At 34.4% G+C, this 18502-nt stretch overlaps 1 protein-coding gene across 2 annotated transcripts; it reads left to right on the top strand.

Moving 5' to 3' along the window:
* Window positions 1-806: 806 nt before the first annotated feature.
* LOC114248556 (uncharacterized) lies at window positions 807-16715 on the top strand. 2 transcript variants are annotated; one of them, XM_089732529.1, is made up of 8 exons: window positions 807-1133; window positions 6865-7086; window positions 7726-7901; window positions 10936-11088; window positions 11488-11614; window positions 12544-12678; window positions 13903-14029; window positions 14786-16060. In XM_089732529.1, exons 1-8 carry the CDS (start codon window positions 1126-1128, stop codon window positions 14894-14896), a joined length of 1059 nt encoding a protein of 352 aa, XP_089588655.1. In that variant the 5' UTR covers window positions 807-1125; the 3' UTR covers window positions 14897-16060. The 2 variants fall into 2 exon arrangements, with proteins under 2 accessions (XP_089588655.1, XP_028037630.2); XM_028181829.2 differs by having other exon boundaries at window positions 808-1133; window positions 13906-14029; window positions 14786-16715.
* Window positions 16716-18502: the final 1787 nt, after the last annotated feature.

Raw genomic sequence — 18502 nt, 5'->3', positions numbered from 1 at the left:
CGTAAAATAATAATAATATATTCATATTATCTTACTAATTAAAACTTCTAAAATCAACTATCTATTAACTTTTAACGTATCACAAAATATTGTATTTATTTTTATAAAATAAAATTTTCATTTGGCAAGTAATCAGTCTGATAATTAAATAATTATAAATGTCAAAGTATAAAAGTAAATCTTTATATTATAATACTTTGTCAGTCCATATAGCTATTTATTTTTGCAGGGTAAGCTCGAATGGCATTTGGAAGTACATAATACTTTATTTTTAAAACACAGACATCTTGATGTAGCACAGTTTTTCTTGCAAAGGCACTTCTTAAATCCCTGGCCGGTTCCAGTGGATTGCAAGTTGGCAACTGACCGTAATGCAAGACTCGTCCCGCTGTCCCCGTGTACCTACCAATATCTTAAATGTTTTACATTTCCGATTGCTATTTAGGAAATGTATAGATTTCCTAGGAAATGTGTAATGTGTAAGTATAATATAATTTATTTCACACATTTCCGTGCGATTTTAGGAATTACATACATTTCCTAGGAATTGTATACAATGACGGATTACATACATTTCCGTTAACATATACACGTAATACAAAATACATTAAGCAATCGAATCGAAACTTTAAATCCATGTCAGCCTTGATGGCAGAATTTCACGTATTTATGCTGTGAAAATGAGTGAAATGTCGCTTTTAATAACATTTTATTTGCACAATTTACTACTAAAACGAACACAAAGTATAAAATCGTGAATACAGCTTTGTATAGATTCTACTCTACACAGCACAACCTCTTTAAATTAGTGTAATCTATGGCAAAGCCGTAACAAGTTGAGACTTGTTTTTGAAATCCTTTGTATTACATATACATACCTACTATCTACTTATATATTTATTTTGAAGTTTTGAATGTTTTGTTTGATTCATGCATGAACTTGAACATTATGCGCGGAGGTTTTGTATTAGACTGTCGCGCGCTTCATCCGAAAATTAGTACTTCCTACCATTTGATGCAAAAGGACTGTTTATTGTTTATATTACGTGTTTGAGTGATTTATATTGATAATTCAGATTTTATTATTAGTTACTCATTTTGTTTATCACCATCAAAAAGTACAAAATGATTTGGTAAGTGACAATTTACTCATTTCTCTTCTGTATTATAATTTAATTTAAGATGTAAAATTTATTCCAATACACGAAATTATATGCGAGGAGAACGCAATTAAAAAAACTGGCGGTCTTAAAAATAAAAGTAAACAAAATTCCAACAAATTTATATTATTTATAGTGAAGGAGGTACTTAGATATCACTTATCGGTGTCTAACTTTTGGCTTTAAGTTCTCAAAAAGTTTACTATAAACACAAGTCGTCTGAACGACAGATTATCTTATATAAATTAAATTTAATATTATATTTTTAATATAATATACTTATTTAGCTAATTATTTGCTGGGTCCTAGGTCTTATTCCTTGTGTTTAAAATACAACATACAATACAATTTTCAATCAGTATATAATAAAATATTTTTTATCATAAATTGCATGTTTCAACTTGTCCCTGTGTCATGTTTGGACATGTTATTTTTGTTTTAGATTTTTTTCTACATTGTACAAGTAAAAAAAGTTTTAAAATATATAGCTTCAAAAGAAATGAAGCTGTTTTAAAGTTATTAAACAATAAATATTCAAAAAAGACAATATTAAGCAATCCATCCATCCATGCAAAGGCTGTCATTCATAAATGCTGCAAAAAATTTTTGTTCTATAAAAATTTACTTAAAAATTATGTGTAAAGTAAACTTGGTTCACTGTAAGCACTCATTACCTACCATGCCTAAAAAGGCAAAAGTTAGGTGTGGTAGGAAAAAACAAAAGTTAGGTGTGAGTTTAAAGAGTTCTGCTGCTGAGCTTAGAGTTCTGTTGCTGAGTATAAAGAGTTCAAAATTGTTTTATGCTTATTTTGATTTTAAGATTATGTTTTAATTTTATTGTGATATAGGTATTTTTCTAACGCTAAAAAGTTGACCACTGTATAAATATTCCATTATTGTTAAATTATCAACATCATTAAAAAAAAAAGCCCACAAAGATCACATTATTTGATTGGACTCAACTTTTTCTTTCATTGCTGTGTCTATCTTTATAATGGTGTTTGGTACCACCTGCCCCTTGTTGGGGACAAGATGACACATTTCACACCTTGCCTGCATGGATCGCAGCTCTTGGCATAAACAGTGCTGCCAATTTGTAGCCCTGAAATACTCTGCTGTATCGGAACTAGCATGGATTCTGGGGGTGCAAACATCCGTCAACCAGTTAATCTTTCGCAAGATGCATGTAGTATAGCTTTCATGTAATTTTTGTTCTGTCTCCCTGCCTAAACTAACATACGGAGTCAACCCAAAAGACAGGAGGATAGTATTGAGTGAGATTCTTATCTTGGTCCTCGGCTCTAAGACGACGAGTTGGAACAGAGAGAAGTCCACTTTCTCACGTCGCATCGAGATGTCGAGCGTCGCAATGAGCGATTCGCAACAAGTTGGTTCTAATTTGTGCATAATTGTTAGTTTAAAGATTTTTCGATACTAATTTCTCTATCTTTATTTTATTCTCTACTAGCTTTTGCCCGCGACTTCGTCCGCGTGAATTGTTCACAAATAATGCTTTATTTTAGAACAAATTTGGTTAGCATAAAAAACTTTATAGTGAATCAACTTTAGCATATAGAAATATGCTGTCACGGAATTTCTTTTACATCTTTTAAAGAGAAACAATTCTGTCATACATTATTTTAACGAAACTTTAACCTTTTATGCAGCGCACGCAGCGGAAGTTCTCGAAAGGTAAAAATAACCCGATTTTGAAACATTATTTATCGGCGCGGTATAGACTTCTTCGATAAATGGGCTATCTAACACTGAAAGAATTTTTCAAATCGGACCAGTAGTTCCTGAGATTAGCGCGTTCAAACAAACAAACTCTTCAGCTTTATAATATTAGTATAGATATTATTTTTTGATCAAGGTAGTTAGAAATGTAAGGAAATCTATGTATTTTTTAAATCTCTTCCTATTTAAGTTTTGGCGATAGGACGTTTTCTGAATCTATGGATACTTATTAATTATGCCTTTATTTATGCAGTCGTCATCATTCTTCTGGTCTGAAAAGCGTAATTACCGTTATTCTGACGCAACTGAGGACACAGCTCTCATACTCTCAATGTCAAGGTTGCTAGCTAATATATCATTTACTTTGTAGTCTTCGGGCTCAATATTCGTTCGGTATTAACATGGCCATAACATTGTCAGTCAGTTTAAGCTCAATAATTCGTTAGATGTTTGTATGTGTTCGAATTGATCAAAGTACGTTCAGAGTATCGACGTTATACGACGTATAGAGATCGCGTTAGATTTATTAATCTATCCACAAATTTAAATCAATTTAATGGCGTTGCTAAATCATTCAGTGAATTACTAGAATAATACAATTGTCCTTCTACTGTTTTGGAGTTTTATACAATTTTTGCGTACATGAATTAAAAAAAAAAACATTTCACTCAACATTTTTTCTAAGATGCAAAAGTCAATGTAAAAGTTTATGTTGAGGGTTTCGTAATATTGCATCATTCAAAATCCTTTCCCGTTTGTTGCGTATCGCGTCTAGAGTGGCGATTCGATGTTATTCTGGTTTGCTTCGCCTCCCGCGCGTTCGATACGATAGTGGGATGGGGATGACTCACCGTTGACCGCTTCATAGGTACCTGCAGCCAGGGGATTTGATCTTTTTGTTAAGACGTGACTCGGTTTGCTTTGTTGATTTACATTATAATAATTATATTGATACATACTACGAGAACATTTATAACGAAATCGACGCGACAATGTAGGTATCTTATCTTGTATTTTAACTATTAAAGGCAAGAAATTAAATCTATTTAATATAAATTCAATAGATTTTTTACTGTTGATAATAGGGTTAAAAGTAAAACGTAAAGTAAAGAAGTATACTAGTTATTACTATTTACTAGTTATACAAGTTATACTAGTTTCATCTATCATCTTCAATGACTACATGACGAGAAATACTGCTATTTTTCCATCACCTGACTGTAGTAGTTTCTAGTAGCCTTTCCTCTACTGATCTTGAGCTGTAAGGATTTTTGTGAGTCCGTACTGCCCGGTATTTGTCGCGTTTCAGCGAAGAAGAATAGGATACCTAGTCGTTGAAATGTCAATCTCTCACCTTAAATTAGAGGTGGAATTCAAGTTCTACCGGTCATGGACTCCGGTAACTCAGCAGTCCGAATCGTGAACCTGTCTTATCTAAAAAGCCTGGTGGATTTTTATAACTCCAAAAACTAGATATATGAGATGACCGTTTTTTATTTATTATTATTATTATTTTATTGCTTAGATGGCTGGACGAGCTCACAGCCCACCTGATGTTAAGTGTTTACTGGAGCCCATGGACATCTACAACGTAAATGCGCCACCCACCTTGAGATATAAGTTCTAAGATCTCAGTATAATTACAACGGCTGCTCCACCCTTCAAGCCGCTTCACGGCAGAAATAGGCAGGGCGGTGGTACCTACGCGCGCGGACTCACAAGAGGTCCTACCACCAGTAATAAAATAATAATTCGATATTATTTAAGATAGTTAGATGAACATTGTTACGTTATATTGTGTGTTAAGTCTATGAACCCAAGAGATACAAGTTTTGTCGTCCGACTCATCATCGGTCAGGCGATTCGTAGCACAAAACAAGTTCCCGCACTCGCTTTCGCACACGTTATCGCGGTAAATTAAAATAGACCGGTGAATAATCGGATTCAGCATTTATTTAGAGGACTTAAAGGCATCCTTCTCAAGTACTTGTTGGCGTTATAATCTTAGAGGACTTTATTATTTGAAAACTAAATTTTACAGTTTAAATTAAAACCTTCATTTTCTCTGCTAACTTATTATAGTATTATATTTAAAGATATCGTTAATGTTTGATTGTTAAACGTTTTAAAAAAAAGGAATTATTTATTGTGTATAATTTTTATATCAAAATTGCGAAGCTGACACTTGACCCGTCGTGACTAATTATTCCGTTGTTAATAAGTTAATCATATATTTGTCGGGTGGGATATCGAGGCGTGAAAGGCTATTTGGTTTATACAATTTCACAGGAGAGCCATATAAAGTTTTTAATATTTGAAAAAAAATACAATAACAGCAAAACTTCAGCTATTTGAATGGAGCAAACATAATTGAAGTTTAATTTTAAAAAATCGAACTGTTGATGCTAATCTTCTTCTTCTTCTCTATATATAAAAATGAATTGCTGTTCGTTAGTCTCGCTAAAACTCGAGAACTACTCGCTGGACCGATTTGACTAATTTTGGTCTTGAATTATTTGTGGAAGTCCAGAGAAGGTTTAAAAGGTAAATAAATGAATGAAAATCCTCGGAATTAAATAAAAATAACAATTTTGTTTTTCCTTTAATGTGTCCCCCATCGGACGGATTCCTTTTATCTTTTATTTATCGATTGAGGCATTACGAAGTCTGCCGGGTCAGCTATTATTACCAAATAAAATGCACCTTTAATTAAAAAAATTAATATCGCTTAAATCAAATAGCCTTTTACCCTTTGATATACAATTGACACTGAGATCTGATGTCTCAATGTGGATGACGGTATTTACGTTGTATATATATGGCCCTTGCCACCACTCAAGACCGGATAGGTAAGATCGTAAATGTAAAAAAAAAAAAACATTACCTGTATATTTGCAAAGCACAAGAAAATTCGAATTTTATCGTCCTTCATAACTTATTTGTGATTCAAGATTAATTTGCGCGGCGGATCAAAATACACAATTAAGTGATCAGTTGAATTAATTACGTTACTGCGTTTTATAACTTAAAGGAAAATGTAACTGTGATTATTATTATGTAGGGATGCATAACATACATATAATATAGATACTAATTAACTAATTAATAATTTTATGACAAACAATTTGTTGTTGCTTTGTTTTGGAGGAATTTACCGAACGTCATCTCTTTCTGAGGGTCTATGTGGAAGAGCAATATGGTACTGTGGAAGTTCTTTAGTCAGGATGACATGGCCTTTGCAGCAAAACTTTAGTGAGCGACGAATTAGCTGATAGCTCAGTGAATACCTAGCAAATACTCAAACGCTAAGAGTCGTTTTAGTGACCGCAGATTTCTAAGAACTGTTTTGAAGTATCACCGATAAAATTAGATTCGTAGCATCCGCGGCAAAATAAGTAAGACGTTCGATGACTCACACTAGGTACTGTGATCTTGTTCTCGTTCGATCTTGGGTCCAGTCCCTATTGATATGTATTCACAAACGACTTTAGGGCAGCGGCGTGTCGTAAGCTCGGAAGAAATACATTTTGTATGGCAAATGCACAATGCAGATTGTTGGCGTATTCGCGTTCGTTGTTACTTACATCTTGTATATTTCCGTTGCAACTTAATCTATTATACTATAGTTTAGTTATAGTCTAGTGTATATAGTATATTATACATCTCATTTTTTCCTACCTATTCTAGTAACCTCGAGGGGCTATACTAGATTATCCGAGCGAGTATGTGAGCTCACGGGCTCTAACCTGTTGAAGTTGCTAACACTAGCCCTAGCAAGAGCAGTGCTTCGTAAAATCTACCACCGGATCGGAAACGCCACCCACTGATAAGAACCGGCGAGACTCTGTGGGCTGTGTCTGTGGTTAATTTACTCGCCGAACCCTTTGTCGCAAAGCCACGGGTTCGACGAGAACGATGACCGGATATACTGAACACTACAAGTAAAAACAAATATGTTTTGTTTCAGGATTTTGTCCTTGTGTTTTTTGATGTCTCTCACCTACGTCAGCCCTCAACCGGTTCGTTGTCAGGAAGACACGCAGTGCTCCAGTGGTTATTACTGTGAGATAGCGTTGAATATTTGCCGAGAATGCATTAACTGCGAAGAATTGAAGCGCGAACCATCAACCCGTTTTCCACCCAATACTTGTATCAAATCTGTAGTCGACTGCGGTACGTGTAAGAAAGGGTGAGTCAGCTGAGTCAGCTTTACATATCAAACATTTTTAAACTAATCTATCTTAATCATAAAATATTTATTTAATAAAGATTTTTTTCCTGCTTTATTTTATGTAAATAAAATTAATAGGTTTAGTGATACTTTGATGTTTATTATGAAACGTGCATAATCTGTATTTTCCAAAAATGCATTCATAATAACTAACATGGGAAAGAAATGAAAATGAAAACGTTTGAAATATGTAATTATTCTAATTTAGCAGTAACCTCGCTTCGAGTCTGTGAATCTAATTCACATAAATTACGTCAGCGCCGTTCGTGTTTGTAAAACGAGCCTTTTTGGAGTCCCATGTACTGTAAATAGAAGTTTTTGATGTTTTAGTATACATTTATCACGTTTTTATATAATTTGAGAATTATTTTTTAAGTTAAGTGTTTATCGGATACCATAAACAAGACGTTCTGCATGCCGCTACCACCCACCTTGAGACATGAGGTCAAAGTTCCAGTATTATTTCCCAACAGTTATCCCTTGAAAAAGTATCTGATTGCTTTATATTAATGAGCAGCTTCGTTCTTAATATACTGTCTCGTGTAACATGAACAGTTTCAAGAATTTAGAATTTCAGTTCTCGAATTTTCGGCACAGGTTAGTGTTAGACCACGACGCTGATATAAGCGGCGAATGCGTGAGGCCCGACGACCGAGAGGAGAGCGCCGTGTTGCCTCCTTACGTGTGGGCGCTGATCGTCATCGGGCTACTGTTGTTCGTCGTCATCGTCTTCTACTTGCTGAGGCACAGGGATATGTTCAAGGTTTTAGCTTGTAAGTATCGTTTTTTTTTGTTTGCCTAACCTCAAAAATTCAAGATCACTCAACAATAAACCTTAACTGAAATAACGCTTAAATAATTTTGTTTACTTCTACAAAAAAATAATAATAATTATTATGTAGTATTGTTGTCATAGATAGGAACTACTGTAGAACTTGCCTCCTGCTATACGTTTTTGTTATGGGAGCTAAATACATTCATGTATGCAGTGCAAATAAAATTTAACCTAATATGTACTGGTATTGAATTTATTATCACAATAATGCAATTGTTATCGTATTTTAACAACACTATAATATTATGAATAATATGTGTGGGGTAAAGGATATTATTTTTATATCACAAGTACCTACATAGATTAGCACGGTAGAGTGACAGATTATCAACAAGCTTGCGCAGCTAGTAATGCAATCTTTAATGATCGCAAATGGACATTATGTCGAAAGACTATGTGCTTTTAATATGTGTAATACATTATTATTTTTCTAGTGACCGATTAGCGTAGTTTGGTCCAAATTAAAATCCCGATTACAAATATTATTTTTATTAAACATATCTAGTATGTAGTATGTGAAAACATAACACAATAGTACACCCTTGCTCTGCCCCATTAAATGCAATGTTTAAAATTTAAGTTAGCTTTTAATATAAGGGATTCAAGTGCGGGTAGGTAACCCTCTTATAACACGGTAAATACGTTACTACAAAGTCTCGTGTTGTGCGAAACCGTGTTATATGAGACTACGAATAGAAGCCAGTACAAAAAGGGGAGTAATTTTTCTGAATGAATCATTTCAACTATTCCTGTATTTTTTTACCTATTATGCACAAAAAATAAGCACTAAAATTTCGGTTATTCTTAATAGTGCATAATGTAATATTCTAAATAGTTTTAAACAATAATCTCGTTATTGTGTTGTACAAGTACCGTGTTATAAGAGAGTTTTGGGCAATTTTTCTTTTCATGTTAGAATAGAATCGTGTTGTAAAATACAGTGTTATAGGAGGGCTACCTGTATGCGATTGGCGTCTTATATCTTAATATAAGACAACAATCAGAATCATTTCAACTATTCCTGTATTTTTTTACCTATTATGCATAAAAAATAAGCACTAAAATTTCGGTTATTCTTAATAGTGCATAATGTAATATTCTAAGTAGTTTTAAACAATAATCTCGTTATTGTGTTGTACAAATACCGTGTTATAAGAGAGTTTTGGGCAATTTTTCTTGTCATGTTAGAATAGAATCGTGTTGTAAAATACCGTGTTATAGGAGTCACCTGTATGTGATTGGCGTCTTATATTTTAATATAAGACAACAATCACATTATCAATCATCAATTTTTTCATCAGATTTTTATTTACTTAACCGAATTATTTACCTGTTACATTACTTTACCAATATCTACATTTCTGCCATCTCTAAGGAAGATCAGTTTGTGCTTTTGCGATTTAACTTTGTCTATGGAAGCATTTTGTATGGATCCTTGGAGGATTGCAGAAATATAGTAATCTTTATTAAAATTACAGTTCTGTCGTCCGACCATAATATAATGACCAAAAAAAAACCGCAATATGCTTTCTGGTAATCACTTGAAACTAGGTCTGGCCGGTACGCTAGTCGATTTATAGTTTCTATATCTATTCTTCTGCGAGTCTTGTAACAATAGTTTGTCGAGCAGGGTGATGAAGATCTCTGCGTTAACGGTTTGAGATTTAAGTTTCTCAATTGAACACCGAATTTCAAAAAGCTTTAGTGAACACATGCAATGACCACCAAACCATTTTTTAAGTGACCATCGACTTATAATATGCCATTTTTCCGGTATTCGAGTCCGCTTTCCATCGCACTCAAAACAATTTATTTGAATCTAGGGCCGTACAGGTTTAATTTTAATTCGAAATTGCATAACGTTAAAAGGACGCGTTAAACCGAATTACTATCAGTGCAGTGCAGCAGTCTAAACATTGTCGTATAAACATGTTGCTTAGCCCGAAGAACATAAAGATCAGATTGGAATGCATAATATAATCGTGCTAAACGATAGACTTGTTTGTGCTATGAGTCATCAGTAGTAACAATGTGAAAAGTTGTTTTATTTTTGTTGTTGTTTTTTAGAGCTAGGTAAATACAGTCCGGCACTGACCTTTGGGATCTTATGTGTCATAATGTGTCTTAAGTCGTATTTTATTGTTTTAATATTGTGAAGAGTATGTCTTGTATTAACTTTTACTACTCCTATTAATATTAAAGTTCAATAGCGTAAATAATGCCACCTGCCGGCGCAAATATTAAGAAAGCCTAAATATTTCTTTAAAATCGTTTATTTGGCGTTAATTTTACAGGAGAGCCATTTAAAGTTTAAAATTTGAAAAAAATATTCTAATAACAAAAAAAAAAAAAACTTCTTCAGCCATTTGAAGGGGGTAAACTTAATTGAAATTTAATTACATACTTCGAAATTTGTATATAATTGTATAAAATGTGTGTATAATAAATACCAATTAAAACGATCTTCAATTACAAAGATAAATGTCGCGTATTAAGCGAAATGTCGATTAAACCAAATAGTCTTTCGTCTCTCGATATAATAATATAGAATTATAGTAAAAAACGCGAGATTAAATCGTTTTTAAGTAGTTTTAATTATGTTTACGAAATGCGAAAATGTAAGGAAATAATAAATATCTCTTGTAAAAATAATAATAAAACTTATTTACATATTAACACGTTGACTGCCATGTAGGTCACCGGTGCCCTACGTGGCCCACTGAGGTACTAATGTCGATTTCTGTTACTAAGCACCTGGATTGCCTAACTTTGCCTTCTTTTATTTGTTATTGTATCTTCGGATCCGTGTTTCCCACAGACTGCTAGATATTCCGGCGCCTAAGTAAGAAAATCGAAGAGACAAATCGACATAATTACTTTAGGGCGCCACGTAGGGCACCGATGACCTACGTAGCAGTCAACGTGTTAATAGGGTTTATCAATTTTAATTATTCAAAATGTATTTGTTTTAGCGGCTCGCACTTCAGCGTCGGTGAGATCTCAGTGCTACAGGGTTAACGCCACAGCCCCCGACTTCCCGCCGCCCTACAACCCGGGGACCGACGATCCAGGATCCGGTACTCACGCAGCGTATCCGCCCCTCACCAGTGTTGGACACGACGAAGGTATTGTGTAACGGAGACAACAATTTGTTAACCCTTTTAGTGCTGAACTTATTTTCACGTATGTTGCAGAAATTGGTAAAGGATTTTTTGAAAAAAAAATTAGAAATTGTCACCTTACTAGCTTTTTCCCGCGACTTCGTCCGCGTGAAAAATAGTTCACAAATAATGCTTTATTTTAAAACAAATTTGGTTAGCATAAAAAACGTTATAGTGAGTAAAAATTAACGAAACGAATGAGGTTCAAAAATATGGCGATTTTTACTGAACATTAAATGTGTCTTTAGGAAGGCTGTAAATATTTATGTTATAATTTAATACGAGTAATAGTATAGAATAATAAATAGCCAAAGAATGTTCGGGGCGGTCGTGCTTCAAATGATATATGAATGTTGTCCACAGAGCTATCGCGTCCGTTCATTAAGCCGGCCTGGCCAAACCCGCTTCAGGAACTGCGCGAGTCCGACAACAGACAGTCCTCTACGGTCTTCAATCCGCCGGCCTACGAACAGTCCGAACCGCCTTCCGAGTAATTATATCAATTAATACATTTTAATTATCGAAAACATAATTTAATAGACCTTCCAGAAGCGGTATACGGTTTTTTAATGTGATGACAAAATGATGAAAATTGTATTTATTTTTTAGATTATCTGCATTATCATTCACGCAGCCATCTTTGTGTCTTACCATATTCACTCAGTTTACATTCTAAATATAAATAATATTAATTGATCAGTGTGGTTTTACATCAATTTTCATCTGTGATAGCTTCATTCCGTGCAGGGCTGTCTACATGAGATCGTTATAAGGCTAATTGTAATTGCCTTTTGCTTGTCATTTACATGTGGTGTTTCAAGAAAGAGATAGCTTAGCCCTTGTAGTTATTTGTCGTCAAAGTGATTTTTCTATCTTCTCCTATTTTAAGTTCAAGTAAACAAATGACCCTTCTAATTTTTTGTTAATGCTTTGATGGGGTGTACGAGCTCACGGCCCACCCGGTGTAGTAAAGTGGTTACCGGAGCCTATAGACACCTACAACGTAAATCCCGCCACCTATCTCGAGACAAGAGTTCTAAAGTCTGACCCTTCCAACAGAAAGACATTACCTACTGCTTCTGCCTATTTCTGCCGTGAAGCAGTAAGCAGAGTGGTGGTACTTACCTACCTGTAAGAACTCACAAGAGCTCCTCCTACCACCAGTAATTACGCAAATTATAATTTTGCGGGTTTGGTTTTCGCTACACGATGCTATTCCTTCACTGTGGAAGTCAATCGTGAACATTTGTTAAGTACGTATTTCATTAGAAAAAAAAAATGGTACTTGCTAGCGGGATTCGAACACCGGTGCATCGCTAGATACGAATGCACCGGCGTTTTATTCTTTATGCCACGACGCCTTCAAAATAATAAGATCATATGTATATGTAAATATGGATACATTAATGACTGTTTCAGCACTAATAACGAACAGGCTGACAAAGAGCCCGACCGTATATCGCTGCACGACGAAGACACGGTCGAGAGCCCGTGGACACCGAACACTTCCAGTGCCAACAACAACAACAACAACAATACCGTAGTTGCTAAAAGGTGACTTATTTATTTATTTATTACGCTTCATGTAAAATTTACATTGGCGGCCTTAATGCCTAAGGCAGTCAACCAAAGGTAGTGCAAAGAAAATAGAAATAGAATAAGAAAAAGAAAATTTTATTAAATTACAAATACATACACAAAACACAAAATATAAGCGTAAAGATATATATTATATATATATATATATACACATACATGCATACACATAATAGTTTATGAAGTATTCCAAAGAATATATTAACAAATTCACTTAACAAATATCTACAACTTAATAAGTTCATGACGATTCCGCTTTACCAACTTTTCCAATAGCATCTTTTCCAGCAGCTTTGTATTATATCATACAGCTCTCTTCCCAGCTATTTATGCCACATGGTGGTGGGGTCAGCTTTCCTCACTTTACTCCTCCACTTCGCTCTGTCTTTGACATCCTCGTCAGAAATTTTGCATTCCCTTTTGTCCTTCACCACTACATCCTTCCACCTTGTCTTGGGTCTACAGCATAAATTGTATTATACAACAAAAGTTGACACAAAGAGTACATGTAATTGTGTCTTTGTTGTTAAAGATTTAATGGGAGCATTGTAAACAGCCGAACAGCAGAGAGGAACTATTAGAAAAAGCAAAATTGAATAATGTACGAATATAACGAAGGTCGTTTATAAAAGCCGTAAAATAGTGTTGAAATGAAATGGTGAATTTTAATTCTATTATTTTGTTTTGTTTAAATCAGTGCTGTGATTCTCACAAGCTCACCCTTAAAAATTTAATTGCTTTAGTAGGCAGATCAGCAGACGACTTATCTAGTGGTAAGTGGTTACCGTCACTCGTGGATGTCAGCAACGCTAAGGGCACGAGCCGAGTCACTACTAAATTTTTAAAACTGGTGATTATTTTGTTAGGTATTCGTTTTTTTTCCTGCCTAAGCTGATAGCCTTGAGGGGCTATTTCAGCGTAACCTTAACTAGTAGGTGAGCTCACGGGGCTCAAACTTGACGTCGTTACTAACATGAACCCTAGCAAGAGCCGTGCTTCGCAGAATCTACCACCGGATCGGAAACGTGACCCACTGAGAAGATCCGGCGAGAAACTCAGTGGGCTAGGCATTAGTAATGGGCATGTCAGTGTACCTTACCTCACCGCGGTTCGAATGAGCACTGACACTCAAAAATGTCAGTAACATCTCTATGCAATAACAATATGAGGCCCTTTTGTTAGCAGCCCGAACGAGAGTGCGGTTGTATTGGCGGCGGCGGGCGCGAGCGGTTCGGGCGCGTCTTCTGCGGCGGGCGCGTCGGACGCGTCGGACGCGCCGCCTCCAGCCAAACTACGCCGGACTGTGCAGGTTAAAGACTAGCGCCTTTATTTATCTAGCGATAAGATACACATGCAAAATTAAATACCAGGGCGTCTAAGTACGAGTACCGAGAAATACCGGGGTCAAAAACCAGGTTTTAAAAATACTTGAAAGTTATACGTACGGCATGAGACGCCGCGGTGTTCAAATTTGAAACTTACATAGGAATTCACCCCGTATTTCATGACGAATAAGGAGCAAAATCGTATAAATAAAAAAATACTTCGAAGTTCAAAGTATTTTTTTATTCACAAATCCGATTGTGCTTTTTATTCCTAATAAGATATCAACCATTTTCCTATGCATTATTTTCAAGATAGTGTTTAAGTTTTTTGAGCATCCGACTTCAGCACATATACTTTCATACTTGCAAGTATTTTTTGCTCGTACCAGGGCGCCGTATATATGTTAATCGTACCTAACTATTTCTACTGAACTAACTCCGCGTGCGAAATGTTTTGTAATAAATTCGAGATTGACAATTTTCGTCGAGCGAACTAACCCATAGACATAGGCCACTGAGTTTCTCGCCGGATCATTATCAGTGGGTCGCGATTTTGATCTGGTGGTAGATTTGGCGAAGTACTGCTCTCGCTAGGGCTAGTATTAGCAAATTCTCTCAGGTTGAGCCCGTGAGGTCACCTACCCGTCCTAAGCTGAAATAGCCCCTACGCTACCAGGGATTAGGTAAAAAATTGACTAAAACTTAAGATAATCTAAAAGTCCAATTTGAAATGTTTGCAGGATCTGATGAGTCGCAGCCGCGAGCCGAGCGCCGAGCCGGGCCGCGCGCACCCGCAGATAACGCTCAACCTCCAGTGCAACAACAACATGGTGTTCAACACCATCGTCTGACGGTCAAGTCCACCAATCGAGCGTACAACTAGGGATGGGGTTTTCTTTTTTCAAAATTGATGGCAGCAATTCCAGGCTGGGCAACCTGAAAAATTGTGATTTTTTTTTAAATTTCGGTGCTACACCTTCGGAATATTTGCTCAATGTTCTAATGTAGTTTTTAGTGTAGTTACTTTAGTTGCTCATTATACAATATTCGTGTGCCATTTATATTTGGTCACAGCGTTACATTAATTAAGTTTATTAGATTAGTCAATTTAAAGTTAAAAGTGCATGCGCTTTTCGTTTTAATATAATTGTTTTCTAGGCGATGCACTTTCATTAATTTGTGTACTTTTATTATATTTTATTGTTTGCCTTACGATTAACAAGTATGATTCTGTTCTTATTTCGGTAAGTACTTACGGAGCGTGCGTTAACATATTTTAGCCATGTTTTGCATTTAAACATTTTCTTTTTTTTTTTTTTTAGTTTAGTTCTGTAGAATACGAATATAATAGTTTATAAATAATCTCGTTCTAAATGTAGGTAGTAAACAATTGTTCGAACAAAGGTATTTTGTAAGTCTTTGATTAGTAAAATTGTAAAAATGCATATCAATCAACAAATCATAATTTAAAATGCGTTTAACTTATGAAAAGTTTATGTATTTTAAATAAATTATTTACATCATCCTATCTGCGAGTCTCAAATCTGATTACAACAAAAAAAAAGGTATAAATAAACAAAAAACAGGTATAGATAAGACAATATTGGAAAACGATTCAAAACATTTTAGTTATAGTCGCCCTTCCTAAGTTAGGTAGGCTGTGTATGTAGGTCGGGGTAATATTGAGCTCAAATTTTACATAAATTTTAATAAAATTTTGGCCTTAAAAACGATTTAGAAGACACGCAAAGAACTGGTGCTATCCTACTAAATTAGAATGTCTGTTAATCAAATTGCCATGTGTTTGGCAAACTAGCCGTATTGCTTAAATTGAATACTCATAATTTAGTAATCTATGATTGTCATAACTTTAGTTCAATATTAGTGTTCATAGATACACATATTTAATGAGATATGTAGTTAAAATGTATGGTTGGTGGTCTGGCACGAGATCATTTTGAGAGCGAGATGTTTGCTCGGCCTAAGTCTCAGTGCGCAGTTGTAGACTTTAAAGATTTAAATCAGGACATAAAATTGTATTGTCATAGAAACTATTGAGGCTTCATGTTGCCACTCTACTAAAATATAATAGTCGCAATTATTAAATATGAAATTATATTTCGTTGTGATTTTAAAATATTATTATTGCATATTATGTAGGCAGGGGCTTGGCTCTGCCCCTGGCATTACTGAAGTCCATGGGCGACGGTAACCACTCACCATCAGGTGGGCCGTGTGCTCGTCTGCCTACAAGGGCAATAAAAAAAAATTACGATGTTCCCATCTACAACAGAGTTATAGACTATAGCATTATTTAACGACTTATTTATATGAATAATATTTCAACTTAATGAATAAGTCGCACAGTACACTTATGCAACCATAATTCTATACAGGATTTCTATAAACTAATATTCTATCCGTTAGGTTATCAATTATGATTATTTATTATAATTTAGAATTATTGCTTTAATAGTGATGTGTGCAAGTCAGTTGAAATATATAACGAATTTGTCATTTGATCACAAATCTTATGTTAAACAGTAAAGGGATCTCTGATGTATGTTTTAAAGGTAAAACAAATTGTTGTTATCAGATACACTCTTGTAGAATTTCTTAGATAAATTGATGTTAGTTTTTTTTTTCTTAAGTAAATCGTGTTCTGGAACATTGTTACTTTTTCTTGTATATCGAGGGATGAAAGGCTATTTGATTTAATCGACATTTCGCTTAATACGTGACATTTATCTTTGTTATTAAAATGCGTTTTATTTGATACTAGCGACCCGCCCTCGCTTCGCTTCGGAAACTGTAATTTATTATTGATTTCTCCACTATTTGATGGATGTTATTATACATATAAACCTTCCTCTTCAATCAATCTATTGAAAACCGAATCAAAATCCGTTGCGTAGTTTTAAATATTTAAGTATACATAGGGACAGTCAGATATAGAGACAGAGAAAGCAACTTTGTTTTATACTATATATTGATTAGCATCAACAGTTCGATGTTTTTAATTGAACTTCGATTAAGTTTACCCCATTCAAATAGCTAAAGAAGTTTTTTTGTTATGATATATTTTCCAAATTTTATACTTAAAATGGCTCTACTGTAAAGTTTGTAAAAATGTCGCTTAAACCAAATAGCCTTTCAGCCCTCTTTTTGTTAAACATTGAAGGGATCCTTTTGTTTGTTTTAAAGATTAAAAATATCTTTTCTAGAATCTGTTGTAAAATCTGTTGTAGAATTCCTTAGATAAATTGATGTTAGTTTTTTTTTCTTTAAAGAAAATCGTGATCTGAAACATTATCATCACGTTTTCTTGTATATGATAATATAAAACAATTACTATTCAATTGTCTAGACAAGGATAATGTGTACAATTTTTCACAAACCTAATTGTGTTCACGAATGCTAGCAGCTGGTAGAGGTAGACTATAAGGCTAAGACGTATTAAGTGATGCCGGGTTGCAAGGTTAAGCTGTCGTCTGCCTCGCTTAGTAAACATAAACGTTATTGCATGATTTCGTTCTCAATTATTCAGTATTTTAATTGTTAATATTTAAAAACGAATTACCTTAGAGCAACGTTAACTGAATGTTTAAATTAAATGTGTTCCATTCTCATTCATAACGATAAAAATTAGAAATTTGAAAAAGAGAAAACAAAATCGGATAAATGTATTGTGATAAAAACTATATAATTACTATACATATATAGATATATTGTTATATAAACTATAAAATACAGAAGATAATACCTACAACAAAATAAAATTTGTAATCTTTATGTATAAAATCATTTGGGCCTGTTTGTAGAGGCAACAATGTTTCTAAACCTCGCATAGCGTTTCGTTCGATAGTAATTTTCTAGTAGCTGTGATGCACCTATTAAGTTTTACACTTTAGTTTGTTGTAAAAATTCTTAGTTACTAGTTGGTCGAACATGGCGTAGGCTGACTATACTATACTAATGTTGTGACTACATGTTCGGGAGTCATGGAACACAGTTCACGAATTGTTTGAGCTTGTCTTGGTCTTGTCACTGTGCCCCTGGCGTTAAATTATCATCGTTCACTTGGATTTCTTACTTTTATGATAAAAGGGTTTTTAGGCTTGATTTTGGTATATCGGGAGGTGAAAGACTATTTATTCGGTTAAAGCGATATTAATCTTTGTAATTAAAGATGCGTTTTATTTGATATTAGCATAAACAGTTCGATGTTTTTAATTGAATATGCAATTTCGAAAAGGGCACATGTCGCATATTTTGTCAAATACGTTTTTTCATAATATACATGTAGTTTTGAGGCTTACCTACACCCATTTTATAATAATTCCAATAATTTTCAATTGCTAATTAACACTAAAATATATCTCAAAAGTTAATATTTTAAATTTTACACTCCTTTAGAAAATAATCAGTTTTTTTTTTCATTTCCTGAACATTTTACA

The sequence above is a fragment of the Bombyx mandarina genome, chromosome 13, assembly GCF_030267445.1.
Source record: "Bombyx mandarina strain Sakado chromosome 13, ASM3026744v2".
Taxonomy (NCBI): Eukaryota; Metazoa; Arthropoda; class Insecta; order Lepidoptera; family Bombycidae; genus Bombyx; species Bombyx mandarina.
Note: the sequence above shows the minus strand (reverse complement) of the source record. Positions and strands in the feature narration are given on the sequence as shown.

What these genes read in the sequence shown, in the direction of transcription:
- LOC114248556 (XM_089732529.1), top strand. An exon ending in CAGTGTTGGACACGACGAAG is followed by an intron (nt 11,089 to 11,487) that starts GTATTGTGTAAC and finishes TGTTGTCCACAG; the next exon opens with AGCTATCGCGTCCGTTCATT. An exon ending in AATACCGTAGTTGCTAAAAG is followed by an intron (nt 12,679 to 13,902) that starts GTGACTTATTTA and finishes CCCTTTTGTTAG; the next exon opens with CAGCCCGAACGAGAGTGCGG.